At 38.8% G+C, this 15,404-nt stretch overlaps 1 protein-coding gene across 1 annotated transcript in view; it reads left to right on the forward strand.

Annotated features, from left to right (window-relative positions):
- The window catches only part of LOC134004605 (proton myo-inositol cotransporter), a 58,913-nt gene extending 51,326 nt beyond the window's left edge, over window positions 1-7,587 (forward strand). The window contains exons 6-11 of the mRNA XM_062443942.1: window positions 2,242-2,405; window positions 2,513-2,633; window positions 5,501-5,626; window positions 5,766-5,884; window positions 6,230-6,382; window positions 7,361-7,587. Of these exons, the coding sequence (XP_062299926.1) occupies window positions 2,242-2,405; window positions 2,513-2,633; window positions 5,501-5,626; window positions 5,766-5,884; window positions 6,230-6,382; window positions 7,361-7,587 (910 nt within the window). The remainder of the gene's footprint in view (window positions 1-2,241; window positions 2,406-2,512; window positions 2,634-5,500; window positions 5,627-5,765; window positions 5,885-6,229; window positions 6,383-7,360) is intronic.
- Window positions 7,588-15,404: the final 7,817 nt, after the last annotated feature.

Consider the following 15,404-nt stretch of genomic DNA (forward strand, 5'->3'; position numbering starts at 1 on the left):
TGAGCACACGAGGGTCCTGAGGATGGATAATAACTGTCATTAGAAATTAGACTTTCTGAGATGCTTTTAACATTTAACACAATATACACTTCTTGGCACTTCTTGGCACTTTCTGAAAAAAATGTCATTTTTTTGTCTGCAGGCTGTTATTCACAGTAGTTTTTAGTCAGAACATAATGTTTTGTGTGTGCATATATTTGTGTGTGTGTCTGCAGTGTAATCAGTAAGAAGCAGGGCTGGAGATGGAACACAGCAGGCTGTAGTGTTGAGAACAGAAATAGTGCTTTTAATCCCGCTGCTGCTCCAAAACCAACTCATTTCTTGAGTTTGTGTGTGTGTGTGTGCCTATACAGCACATGTGTTTACTGATGTATGTAAGACCACAGATATATAATAAATGTGTCTGTAATTTCTATTACCTGACAAACTTTTACTCCTTAAAAAGACTTTTCACGCCATCTCATTTCTTTTTCTGTTCTGTCTGACTGGATACCATGGCAGAAAAGTAAAGTGTTATTATGCAAATCTCTCAATCGAATGTCTTTTGTTTTGGGAAAGAGAGAGAGAGAGAGCAAGAGAGAGGGAGAAAGCGGAGAGATAACGATGCTTTTGAAGAGATGAAAAGCAGAATGCTAATTCTGAGCTGCCTGTAGAGACTCAGACAACGCAGACAATGCTGGGGACTTTTTATTTTGTCTTTTTTCCGTTAATGAGTGTTACCTTCCCTGTATTTGTGTTGCATTCTCTCAGGGTTTTTGAATTCTTATCTACTGTATGTGTTTGTGTGCATATTTCCATTAATGACACTTTAAATGCAGTCCCTGCAGGTGTACGTGTGTGTTTGTGTGAAGCCACCATCTGCATACTTCTCCATATTTCCCCTCTTAGTTTCATGATATCAATAGGTGGGAACTAGACCCCATGCAGGTGTCTGTATTGTCGACCGCAGCCTTTTTAGAGCCTTTGTTGATGATGATTGGAGTAATCTGCCTACGTGGAGCAACATGGTGGTAGAGTTGCCAGTATAATTATATGAGAACAGACAGAGAGAAAGAGGAAGAGCCATTGAGAGTGACTGGTGAGAGACTATTTATAGCTGATCGGTTATCTGTCTCTTGTTAAGTGGTTGGTACTCCAGTAGAGAGGCTGTGATTGGTGGATGAATGGTTGGCTCTCAAGAGGAGACGTAAGTGGTGGTATTGTTGACTTGTCTTGCAATTGCATTTGTTTATATATTTTCATTTTACATACATGTATTCAATGGTTTTGTTTTTACTGCAAAACATATGCAGTAGTTACATTTAAGAATAATTCTGTTTTTTTTCTGTATCATTTATCATTTGTAACATTCTACCACTGTACTACTGTGTTTGTGCTCACAGTTCTCCTGTGCAACAAAGCATAACTATTGACTTTTTCTGGTGCATTAACTTTCAGTTTTACCTCAAAATATAGTGGTTTAAACCAATAGTTAGATATTTTGAGAAATGTGTTTATTTGCTTTACATTCAGCAGATAACAAAATTCAACCCAAAAGCTCACTGAATAACACGTTATACCTTGTTTGTTTAATCAGTACACAAAAAAAGGTGGTGTAAAAATCACAATTTGGTTTTGGGGTTATATGTCAGACTAGTTCTTGTCTGGGAGCAGTTGCCAGGCAACAAACAGAGACTGGGAAGTTATTGCTTCTTGTTACTGGTTTTTGTGTGGATTAAACGAATTACATATTATGTGTGAAGGTTTAGAGGAACTGGTAGGCGGATTTTGTCAACGTTGGACAGAACCAGACTAGCTATTTCCCCATTTCCAGTCTTAATGCGAAGCCAAGCTAACCAGCTGCTACCTCCAGCTGCATATTTACTGGACAGACATGAGAGTGGTATTGATATTCTCATTTAACCATTGGTTGAAAGACAATAGCCTAAGCCTATTTCCCAAAATGTTTAACTATTCCTTTAAATAATAAGGCTAAACTGTTTGACTTCTTTACAACATCACAGTTTGTGTTTCTTGCCTCATCTGATTTATTTACAGTGTTCCTATACAACTGATGTGTTCCCATGTCTCAGTGTCAGTACAGTTTTATCATAACTGATGGAAAGTTATCCTTTAATGTTGCTGTTCATGGGCTCTTTATGTGGTATAGAACGGGATTATTTTCCACTGTAAGAATGGAAAAGTTGTTAATCCTGCAACAACAGCTACTCATTCATGTTCTTCTGTCTCTGTGCCTTGTAGGTACTACAGCGCCACCATCTTGCAGATGTCTGGAATACGAGATGACAGGCTGGCGATTTGGCTGGCTGGACTTACCACCCTCACCAACTTCCTGTTTACCCTGCTGGGAGTGTGGTTGGTGGAGAGAGTGGGGCGCCGGAAGCTCACCTTGGGCAGTATCGTAGGTATGTAAGGCACAACAAAAAGACATCTCAGAATGTCAACTTCAGGGAGAAATATGCACTGATCCTTATGGTGATTTCTACATGTCATGTGTCGGTTTCTTTGACAGGTACATGTCTGAGCTTGAGTCTTTTGGCTGTCGGTTTTCTGCTGTCAGCCCAGCACAGTCCTCCTGTCACCTTCCACCCATTAGACCCCTCCATGGCCAACTCTACTTGCTCCAAGTACCAGTGAGTACACACGCCAAAAATTCAGCCATTTTTCTAGGTAACAATTACAGAGTCACAATGGACACACCACTGCTAGAAAAATGGCTTTTCAGCTGCAAAACAATGACCATTTATCATATCCCTTCATTACTAGGCATATGCAAAAATTACTGGGCAGTTAAAACACAATTTGTCTACGTATCCTGATGTGACTATCAAAATAAAAACTGCTGAAAATGATATGGGGGAGTAAATGTGAAAGCGTACCTTTATTTGAGCCCTGAGATCAGTCCCATTTCTAAATTCCACCCCACAGATGAGGAGGGAAAACACATATTTACAGTGTTTCAGTGGGCAATGATTTTATGTTCAACTGGGTCTGTATAAAGTCTGATCTAGATAATTCCCTTAATGTCACTTTAGGTACAGGTAAACATGGACAAAAACACACAGTGCTCAAGCAAGATTTGCCCATAAAAATAACATAAATTTAACACAGAATTCCATGTTTTTCAGAAATATAATAGATATCAGCATGAGAAAGAACCATTCTCTTCACCTGAGAGCACTTCTGTTCTTTATGTAAGCACTCAGCTTTAACAGTGTCAGATTATCAACTCAGAGTGCAGGGGGAAAATACTCACTTCAGACGATAAAACTCTCCAAAAAGGATTTCTGTGTTGGAGTTATTGCAGTTTTTTTTGCACATTCATGAATCCAGATTTCTTTCATTTTCAGTAGACTGCTCAGAGATGGGATCAAATTTAGTGCCTGCACGCATAAAGACAAAGGTGTGGTAGAGAAAGTGTGAATAATTTTGTTCATCTCTATGTGACTTTCATCACCCAAACTCTAGGACTAAATCAGCTACAGTTCACTTCATTGTTTCCATTAGCGACAAAGGGGCAAGCAGACACACGGCGAGGCAGACAGCCTTAGTATGTTTTCATGTGAGGCAGAAATCAGATGCCTCTCTGTCCCAATTTACTCTCACTTACACAGACACAAAATGAAACTCCTGTGTAACGATGGTCTTTCATCATAGCAACAAACAACGCCTAATGGACTCCCTGTCCAGCACCCACACACAATAACGCACGCCACCACATTTGTACATAAACACAAACACCGTGGTAATTGGAAGAGATGAGTGCTTTTACCACACTGTAGTGGCTTCATTGAGTTCACTTTGCTCCATATGAGCCCACACATCCCCTCACTGACCATGGCACCATCATAAGAACACTAGAGCCACCACAGGCCTCTCACTCTCATTATGACTGGGACGTCCCATTTAAGGATGCACTCCTAAGGAGCCCCTGATTGGGTTTGACTAGTTTACTTGCCCGGGTAATGACGCACAACTGGGGACGACTATCCATCCAAAGATAGAGAAATATCTTGAATATACCTTTTGAAAGAACAATTTACCATTCTCTGAGCGATACCCCTCTTATAGTTACTTTTTCTGTGCCTGTTGAGGTTTCTATTCTCGCACAGCACACGTATAAAACTTTTTTTACTTTTGCAGCAATGACTTTGATTTCAGGTGAAGTACTGTAAGACAGAAGCAAGCTATTAATTCCTAGCCTGAAACGACAGCTACAGCTATTTGGCAGATTTTTATCTCTAGCTCACTTCTTATTGCTTCCAAATGGTAACCCTGCTTTCAAAATGCTTCCAATCCCTGTACAAGGGGTCTTAAAAAATACATACATTGTGCCAGGCTGAAGCAGTGAGTGCCCTCACCAGTTAATGATCAATTTAAATATAGAAGAAATGGAAGTGGCAGTAGACCTAGTTAGTCCTAGTAGTACATGATGCAATGTATTAAACCTCCCCAGTATAACAAAGAGAAAGACAGAGCTGCTCTTACAACTATTGTAGGTTGTAAACTGGTTAGCTGGTCATGCTAACCAGCTAACTAGCTGGTCTCCTGCTTACAGCGGAGATTAGAGCACCTAAACACACTGCATAGCATTTGGTTTTGAAAAGGCAAAAAAAAAAGAAGACATATCCTCCAAAGTATTTAGTGTTCATGTCATATCAGGTTTACTGTAATAATGAGTTTCTGTCTTGTAAATAGCATTCACATAACCCTGTGGATCATTTAAATCTTAGCTAAAGCTAAACTGTTCCATTTCTCTCTACATTATTTACTTTAGTCTCCCTCAGGTACCAATATATGGTTTTATTTTAGTCTGGTTGACCTCAGTGTGTAATTAGTGCAAGGTTCCTTGCCCACAGGGAAGGTGCAGACAATAAAAAAACAACAAATAGACCTTTGAAACAAAACATAATTTTCATGCAGTTCCACTGGGATCATACCAGCAACAAACCTGATGAAGCTGCATGGAGAACATATTGTGTTCCAGTGCTTCTCTCCCAAATGTAAAGAGTTGAAACCTTCTTACATGCACATGTCTCTAATGAATTGTCTCTAAGTAATTTACCGTAGCACATGACAAGATGTACTTTTATTCTAAAAAGCCATAACAGAGACAGACAAGACATGAGAAAGATGTAATGATGATGAATTCCATGCCATTTGGATTTGGCTCTTGATTTTGATTTATAACTTCCTGTAAGTGGAACTGTCCAAACATTTGTTAAATTTGGGTAATGAGGCAGGTCTCAATTAGAGGGGGTGGAGTGCAGTCTCTTGTGATGTAGTATAGGCCAGTTAGATTGCAAAATGAACCCAACATCATCATAATTTTAAAATGTTTTTGTCAGTTTTCTTCAGAAGTCAATATATTAAAGCACACAAACACCCCCAAACAGTGAAAAGTAAAGGAATGTGCCTTCCAGAGCTGACAAGCAGTATGATTGATTATTTTCAGGGAAATTATTGCTAATGGTTGTTGTGTTTGCTGTTTGGCTCGCAGGCTGTGTGAGCCGTGCATGCTGGACCCAGGATGTGGTTTCTGTTACCGTGAGAATGGCTCGGCACTCCTCGCCTCCTCCTGTGTGGCAGTCAATAAGGCCTCCACTGAGCAGGCAGCGTGGGGCAGGTGAGTCACAGGACATGGCTTGAGTGTTTAGGGTGAAGCAGTGGGGGGACTAGACTGTGGATTGGAATATACAGTGCATTAATTGAGGTCCAGTGTCAAGAGTGTTTGCCAAAAGCCCATGAAAATGTCTCTCCTCCAGATGCTCAAACTCCAGCCAGATGAAAGACCAGACCTACTGGGCCTACAACTACTGTCCCACATCCTATTCTTGGCTGGTTTTACTGGGTCTAATGCTCTACCTTGCTGCTTTCGCTCCAGGTAAAAAAGGCGGTAACTCCGTATTCATTGGACTGAGATTGCAGTTAGAAAATGCCATTTCATATCCCTTTATCTTTTATCCACACACAAATACTCCACAGTGCATTAATGCTAGAAAATGCTATTTTTCATATGGTAGTAAAGTGTTTTGTTACTATGGGCCTTTCTCACAGAAGACATTTTGATATGTTGTGTACTATTGTTCTTGGTATTTTAATGTTAAAAAGTTGTACATTACAGTTTTAAATAACACAGATGTTTTTCAGTTTAGACTTGTCCTGCCAACATAATTCATAATATCTCACCACGAGATTCATCCGTCATCTCTCTCTCTCTCTCTCCCAGGGATGGGTCCTATGCCATGGACCATCAACTCTGAGATCTACCCTTTGTGGGCGAGGAGCACAGGGAATGCTTGCGCAGCTGGAGTCAATTGGACCTTCAATATCCTGGTGTCACTAACCTTCCTCCACCTTGCTCAGTATTTCACCTACTATGGTCAGTTTCTGAACTGCTGGATTTTAATTATTTAAAAGTCTGAACAGACCATTTACATTTATAATATTTATTCTTTACTTTTGTAGAAGGTAGAAAGAAGGTTTGAATTTTGGGGGGCAAATCAATCTTGTTTCTTTTTTTCTTTTCTGGCAACCTCCTAGCATATGTTGTGTAACATGCGTTCATCCTTACCGTACGTCACGGCCAGCAAGGAGGTAAAGGCTGACTGATACCCTGAGGCGTTGTCAACCTTTTTTCTCCCCCTCCCAACCCTCTTCCATACCTCCTCAGTCAATGTAGCTCAACAGCAGGTTTCTCCTCAGACAGGAAGGAAATAACCTTTCATGAGCTAAAGATCGATCCATCATGGGTGATCCTGAGTTGTAGCGGATTAACCATCTATTCGAGTCGTTGATCGACTTTACACGAATCGTTCACCAAGAATGAAAAACTGCTTAAAAAACATAATGATGTTGCCATGGAAATGGTTATGGTATGGGGCTATGTATGTTGTTTTTTAATCAGTGGATTTCACATTATGCAAGGTTGATTGTAAAATGAAAATGTCATTCCTCTCTGACAAGTAGGAAATGGTAATGGCAGTGGCCAGGAAATCTAATTAAACTGCTGTCACTATTTCTGTATATATGCCTGTTTGTAAATGCTTTTCTGTCTCTGCGTTATTGTTGCCTTTCTCTGTTAAACCTGCTGCTTTGACAGGGGCATGTTACGCATTCACAACATATGTAATTGAGTAAAACATTTTCATGTTTCAGCCCACACACGTCTCTGTAGAAGTTCTTGTGCAGTCGGCATCCAATATTAGCTGCCCTCAGAACCAGTGTTTCTTTTTCTGTTGATAAATGAGAAAAACTAAACCCATTTATAAAAAGTGACAAGGCTCTCAAAAGATGTGGCAGTGTTCCCTGTGTTTGTGGGTGTCAGTCCATAGTGACATTGTGTTCTTTTGTTTCCCAGGGGCTTTTTTCCTCTACTCCAGCATGGCCTTGCTTGGTTTCTTCTTCATCTACGGCTGCCTGCCAGAGACCAAAGGTCGACGTCTGGAGGAGATCGAGGCGCTGTTTGAGAACCAGCTTTGTTCCTGCGGTGCCTCCGATTCAGACGAGGGTCGGCAGGTTGAGTACATCCGGGTCAAGGGGTCAAACTACCATCTATCGGACAACGATGCATCTGATGTAGACTAGGGGAAGGTTTAGGTGTCGATAACCTCCCTCTGAGTGTTTGGGTAGCTTCTGAGATAACAGATACATACAGAGTCCATGGGTTTGAAATGTTTTCTTTTCTTTTTGTGATCTGAGGAGATACTGGTTTCCCTTAAAAAGCATTTTGCTTTTATCACTTTCAATTCAGTCTATTCAGGAATCCAAAATAAGCGGTAGTGCTTTAGCAGCTAAGGAGTATAATTGTTTTGTTTTCAGCTTATTCTATGAACTGAGGGTGACAAATTTTGAATCTCAACCATGCACCACAATATCGCAATTAAAACATAAATAATAGTCCTTCAGTGTATTGCTTGAGGACACTTGGACAGAAAATATGACTGTTGAGCACGCTCTGCATGTACAAAGTAAAGGAGACACTTCCTCTCTCATAGAGTACACATATGATGAGATGACTCCAGCTAAATGATATTAAACCTTAGTGATTTCCTTTCACAAAGGAAGAAATATAGAGAAAGACAAGCAGGAAGATGTCCCTTATATTTTGTACATGCACTGAGGATTATAATTTAATAGAAGAGGTTGTACTTATCGTGTAAAAGTATAGCATAACAAAGCCATTCCACTCCATCAAGAATATGTCCCTCATGTTTCCTTTCAAACTCCATTGAAAAAGGTAAAGTAAATGTGGTCTTAAAAAACAAGGCATCCACAAACGTATGTCAGTGTGACAGCAGTTGTGACTTATTGTGGATCTATAGTACCATTATGCCTTTCTATATGAAAACACATCTCAGTTAAATGTTGTTTATGCGTGTAGCAAAGCGCACTTTGCATCAGTTCCTCGTCTTACGTTGTGGTCATTCAGATATTTTTATGAAAAGCAAACACCAGAGATGTACAGTGTATTGTTCTAAGTTTAGAATAATTGTATTGTCAGTAGTTGCCTAAACAAAACCACTGACCAGTCTAGTAGCACTGAAAGAAATATATGTTTTGTTGGTGTTTTATTTCTATTAATTTTTTTGAGAATTTTTGCATTAATTTGCAATTTCAGATCTTCAGTTTATTGCTTACCTGCCTCTAAAAAGAGAGGTTTTTGACATAGTATGGTGAGTACAATTTAACATGTCCTTCTGTCACTAGGTTTGCCAAAGCCTACACCATAAACCAGTGTTTTAAACCAACACATGTCATGAAACACTGCTGGTAGCTACCAACCAGTCTGCTCCATCTATAGTAGTAAACTGAAAACCATGACTTAATGATTGAGACTTCACTTGTATTTTTAAGTATTCTATTCTATCTTTAACATGATGATATTAGTGCCTGTGTATTGTGAAGGTGCCTAATGGCCATTTTTCAGTGGACATGTATGTATTATATCATGTTATGATAATTAGGTCTACATAGATTTTTTTTAAAAACTTTATTTGTACATATTTGCATTTCACCTGTGATGGAATATTATTTTTTACCACATTTCATGTATTTTGATTTCGTCTTCCTCCATAGCCTTATGTACAAATAGCAGAGCATATCATTTATGTGGTTCTTGTGTCAAAAGTCGAGGAGTAGGCTTTAGCGTAATTTGCCAGTGTTGTTTTGTAAAATTGTAAAACTGTGTGCGGTTACACCTTGTTAGTCCAATACACATAGGATCTTGTGTAGCAAAAACTGTAGACAGCAGAGTAACTGTACGGGCAATTTGTGTAACAAAACAAAACAGCTGACTAAGGCATTAACAGGCCTGCTTGTTACTGTGTTCAATGAACAGGTTTCTCATGGAAAATTCTCATGGTTCGTGGCTCCAAATGATCATGAATTAATCAAATGTAATACCTCTTTTTAATAAAGTCTGAAATAAGGAACTGTGTAGTGACATTTTCAGTGATTGGGAAAAGTTAAATAGATATTTGCATTAAGTATTGTGATATATTTGGTATTTTACAGAGGGGTTCCTATTGACATGGAAAATCCGTATTACATAAAGTAGTAACATATTTATCTCATAAATGGTGAGAATGTGGCATAAACGTCCTTTGAGCAGACTTCTAAAACTAAAACTTTTCTCCCCAGCTTTAAAGGACCATTTTCAGAAAATTGTAGTTTATGACTGCTCAGGATTGTCCTTAAACCAAATAGGGCAAACAAAAAATCAAACAGTTTACATAAGTTATAGTAATGATGAAAAGCATCCTGCCTGTTTTATTCATTCAGCTAAAAGAGAAAGATCAGTCTTTTCTTTAAAAGTAAAGAGAAAAATAACTATAATTCAACATGTGAAAGTATTGTTTCAACTATTAAGAGTTTTGTTTGGTACAGGATCAGTTGTCTTAAAACCAAACAAAGTAGTTTTGTACTGAAAGTATTATTACAGATGACGCACAGACATACACACACAAATTAAGCTGTTGCTCCATAACACAGATTGTGTAATGAAAAGTTGTGACGACCGAATATTTACCGTGATTGTTTCAGGTGGCACCTTGTCAAAAGATAATGTGGTGTACAGCCCTCAACATCCAGTTGTGTTCACACTGTCTTCTACCAACAGGGGTCAATTAATGTGTACTTATGGTGAAATAGTTGCAATTTTTTTCTATGTGAGACAACTCCATGTGTTTCTACAGTTTACGAGGAACAACAAAAATACTAATAAAAAGAGTGCTGTATAGTATATTTGATTATTGTTCAAGCTGTAAATGTTTTGCTAGAGTTTATATTCAATACAATATAAATATCTTCATGAAATCTTAACACTTGAATATGTATATGGAGAAAGAAATAAACTTATGAGTCAAGTTATTACCGCTTTGGGGCTTTATTTCACTGTGCCGCTATCATAACATTAAGAATGAACACTGAATATTTTAGGTGGTTTCAAAATGAACTGTTAAATTATGTTTTTTATTAAAACAGCATGCTCAGAACAGGCATGTTCATCTATCTATCTACCTTCTTTCCCTCCTTCTCATCCCTCCTTCTTTCTCTGCTTCAGTAGGAGCAAAATGTCAGCTATTTCCTGAAGTGTTTCTGCCTCTTCTGAGAGCCTGTTAACTCTGGTGTCAGATGTGAGCTCCTCCTTCACTTCAGCTGAGAGGTCTTTCATCATAGGGCCATTTTTTTGTTGCCCTCTCTCCTCTCTTCCCTCTCCATCCTCCTGCTTAACTAAATCAGATCAAAAAAGGAGATGTTCAAAAGTGATTCATTTATTTTTGTCAGTGGAATCTGCACAATTTAAATATGAATCTTTCAAGATCCTCTCAATCACATTAAATGACATACTGAATACTAAAAATGTAGCATATTATACCTGTGGCATCAGTGATGTTCAAAACATCTACAAAGGGGTTTATGGGTCTCTGCAGGATCACTTTGCCTTCACTGTTGTTAGCAGTGACTTTATTCAATGTTCCTGATAGGGGACCAGCCTTGGATTTCATCTTGCTCCAGGGCATATGGTTCCCTCCACTCCTGGATTTGGCTGATGAAGATGTGTGTGTATCTGGTTTAGCAGCATCTGTGCAGCCAGTCTGCCTCCCTGTGGCTGAATGGAGTACTGACATGTCAACAGGTGGTGGGTACAAGTTGAACCCTTCCCTCATGCTCTCTAATACCAGGCTGCACTGAGTGGAAGCTTCGCATGTCTCAGCTGGGGAGATGTCGATGGTTTGAGTTCCTGCGTCTCGCATTTCATTGGATGTTTTGTCACATTTGCATTTCTTAGAGATAGGAGTTTGAGCTAGCAAGTGAGGAGATACAAACTGAGCTGTACCATTACTTCTTAAGTCATTCTCCGTCAATTTCTGATAATCTCTGGTGTTGGTTTGGGGTTGTATGCATGGAGTGAGAGGCTCAGGCCTGTAGTCACTATGTGTTGGATTCCCCTGCGAGCCCAGGTTCAGGTTTACAGCATCTGCAGAGCAGGTGTGGTCCATTGGCTGACAACATTCTTCATCCTAGTAATGAGTTAGAAAATAGAAAGATACAAGTGTTTATGTCAGATATTGTTTGCTTGAGCAGGTTTAATGTGAGATTATCTCCCTGGTAAAGTCATCATTTTTACTGCTGACTTGATTTTTCTTTTTTTTTTATTCTGAAGTGAATTTACAATCATAGCACAATAGCTGGATAGACAAAGCATTTGAAGGTAACTTACATCATTTGATTCTGAACTAAGGTAACCTGCTCTACAAGAGTAACTTGGTGAGCATTCGTAGCCATTCATGGAGCCATTGTTGTCCTCAAGGCATGCTGCGGAATATAAAAACAAAAACAAAACATATATTCAATGTACCGTCTTTAAATGGACAGTGAATGGGTAACTGTACTGGAGATGCGGAGTGGACTTACAACAGTTCATGTCAGTGCAGTTGGAGAGCTGTGAATAAAATTGAATTAGCATGTAAAACTTCAACTGTCCACATGACCAAATGCATTGTATTCTGTATCCTCATATTTATATCCATAAGGATAAATTAACAAATACTGTTAGAAACACAGTGCAGGTCATCATGACTACTTTTTATTTATTCAATATAATTTTCATGTTTCATGGCAATTACAAACTCGACCACTTAGTGGCAGTAAAAGGCCAATATATACACTTGTGTAAGAGAACTTACCTCCACTCCCATGCACTGAGAATCAGGGACAGTTCTAATAGTAAAGAAAGAAAACCCAACATGAAAACAAATTCAGAGCATATTGCAAATAAATGACAACAAGTATAAACACCTACTGTGGTGCTATAGATTTGACCGGTGTTTCTTCTTTGAGATATATCCTTGGTTTTACACTCCCAAAATGAGAAGCTGAAATGAAAGTTAACATTAATCTAAAGGAAAAACTCATTGTGCTTACTTAAAAGATAAAAAACTAAATAAAAAGGTAACTAAAAAGAGAACTGGTTGATAAGCGCTATTTACCATCTGTATCATATTCTTCATTGCTGAAGCCCCTAAAGACATCTTCCTCAAACTGCTGCTCACTTTCTGATTGGTTAAGAGTGAAGTCCAACACAGGTTCCTTGTCTCCCACTTGGTTGAGAGAGAAGGTGACTTGATTTCTTACAAGGCCCCTGGCCTTACTGTGATAACAGATGCGTGTAGGCTATGAGTTTCATTAGTATCAAAAAACTAAGCTAGTTAATTCATAACAATTATCCATAAACACATAAATGACAAATAAAATGTAAATAATCCATCTAAATTCTAATGTTGTTCTAACTTTGGCTCTGGACTTCCAAACAGGACTTGGGCTGCTGTGGGTGTCTCCAGTTGGTAGAAGGCTGGCTTTGATCCACTTGACCAGGAGATACCATCTCTCATACCTCTGGGCTGAAAGAACGTCTGAAACTGAAAAAATAAATTCAGAGGCATCACACTTTGGGAGGACATTGTCACTTTTTAACATTCATAACTCACTGTTGGTCCACACATCAAGCAACTATTGGTGAGTAACCAAAGATGACTCTTAAAAACTATTTCTAACATCTGCAGACACCAAGAAGTGGATCAAACAAATATCATATCACTGTGTCCCTGATAAATCTATATTGTACAGATGATGCATTATTTATGCTTTAAAAATAGATTCAATAAATTAGTGCTACTATTTCATTCTCTGCTCAGGATCGCAACAGATTGACAGTTTTGAATTCACACACTAACAAGACAAATGGAGCTTTGCACAAGTTTAAGCAGGAAGACAATCTGTTACTCATTCATTCATTCCCCTCTCTCTCTTACCCTGCTCTTATCCTGCTCTAATATCAGCTGATTAGGTGCTTTACTCTAAGTTAACAAATCAGGTTCCCATAAATTTCAAATCAACCAGATTTTGCACATTGTATATACAGCATGCAACTGGCAGCGTCCAAAAAAGGGTTGTGAAGATACATGGGGAGCTGAATATTCCCATGCCTGTGTAGTAAATGGAACCATGCAATGTTGTTGTTCTACTAATGTGAAATATTTGTTAAGAATGATATTCTGCTTTGGCTACCTTAGTGTGCTCCAGTCCCGAGGTGTCCCAGGGTGAAGGGGAGCACTGAAGAGGTGGCTGTGCTTGTGTCTGGCCTCTCAGCTGGAGATTCAGCGGCAGGGGGAATATTCCTGTAGTGACCAGTATGAGTCGGCTTAAATTTGCTGAGAGTATAAAATATGCTCATGTAAAGTAAAAGTAGACAATTAATCGTGTGTAATTGTATTCAATAAAACGCTTCACTACACCACCTTGGCCTGAGGAGACGGATGAGGTGGAGAAGGGGCTGAGGAGATCACCTCTAGGTGGCAGGTATTCAGATGCACTGATGTCTGAGAAAGCTGACTCCAGCACTGGTGACAGCTTAAGGGACAAACATAAGTTACTTTTTAGTAAGTGAGTCCCACAATATCTTCATGTTAAAGACATTTCCTGAGAAAATATGTGACTAAGAAAAAAACTGACTAACCTGCCCACACTTGAACCCTTGTGGAATAACGTACGTTCTTTTTCTTGATCTTTGAACACTGAATATTGACACAGAATAGATAGATAGATAGATAGATAGATAGATAGATAGATAGATAGATAGATAGATAGATAGATAGATAGATAGATAGAAAGAAAGTTATGACCATGTAGCTGGGTAATGCTGACACATCAAATGTTACTTTAGGTTGGAACTCTTGGTGGTTTTAGACAACTCATGTTCCAGTTCTACCTGTACTGAGGTTGGCTCTCTACCAGACTCAGCTTTGAGGGAGAGCAGGGGCTCATGGGAAGTACCAGTGGCTCATTTCTCTTATGTTTGGATCTGCCTTCACTGCTGCCGAAAACTGCTACTTTAGGGGGATCTGAAAAACACAAACACTTTTTGATCGCATTCATTTGTCATACTGACAAATTATTAACATGCTAGTCTGTAATCTTACGTATAAGACATAGCATTTATATTTGCAATATAGTGTCATTTGATGTGTTCATATTAGAAAATGACTTTGTTTTCATGTAATCTAGGTGTGATTCATGTTACTATGAAACACATTGTGAATATACAGTACTAGCCAAAAGTTTGGACACACATTTTCATTGTACTGAATAAGAGGGTGTGTACAAACTTTTGACTGGTATAAAATATTAGCTTTCAGACGTTTGGTGACTTACAGTTTAAGGGAGTTACAATCCATAACTCCCTTAAACTTCCTTTTCAGCATCTCATTAGAGTCTTTGATTTGTAGTTTATCTACCAGTAAGATTTCTCACCTTTATGTTCTTTCTTTGCAGCAATCTGGTTCACTACAAACAGAGTCACCAGGTCCATACTACCAGAACTACCGCCTATAGGGGAGGATTGCATAGCCATCCCCATGTTCTTCAGTTTTTGTTGCATTTTTCTCTTTTCAAAGAACTCCTAGGAGAAAAGAGAAATTACATTTAGCTAGGCAAAAAACAAACAAACAAACAAACAAACAACAACAAAAACCCCCACTGTAGATGTTGTTTGTCTTGTAAGGTCGTGGATATAATGTGTAACTGTCTCACCCGCTGCTTTTTTGCATCATTCTTCACCATTAACCGGTTCCTGCAAAAGAGAGTTGTTGTTTTAAGGAGTTATGTTAATATCTGCTAACTTGTAAGTTAGCTACAGGCTAGCATCACTTGTTCATTCAGTCTTACCTTGAACCTCCAACCCAATTCATTTTCTGCGGCTGTGAACTATCAAGTAAGTGTGACACAAAACTATAACTATAATGAGCTTGTGTTAGAGAGAGAGAGAGAATGCGTGAAGAGGGAAATAATAAATAATTAAGCTAGGTAGCGGCTAACGTTGCTCAAAATATGTAACAAACAAA

The sequence above is a fragment of the Scomber scombrus genome, chromosome 22 (genome assembly GCF_963691925.1).
Source record: "Scomber scombrus chromosome 22, fScoSco1.1, whole genome shotgun sequence".
Classification (NCBI taxonomy): Eukaryota; Metazoa; Chordata; class Actinopteri; order Scombriformes; family Scombridae; genus Scomber; species Scomber scombrus.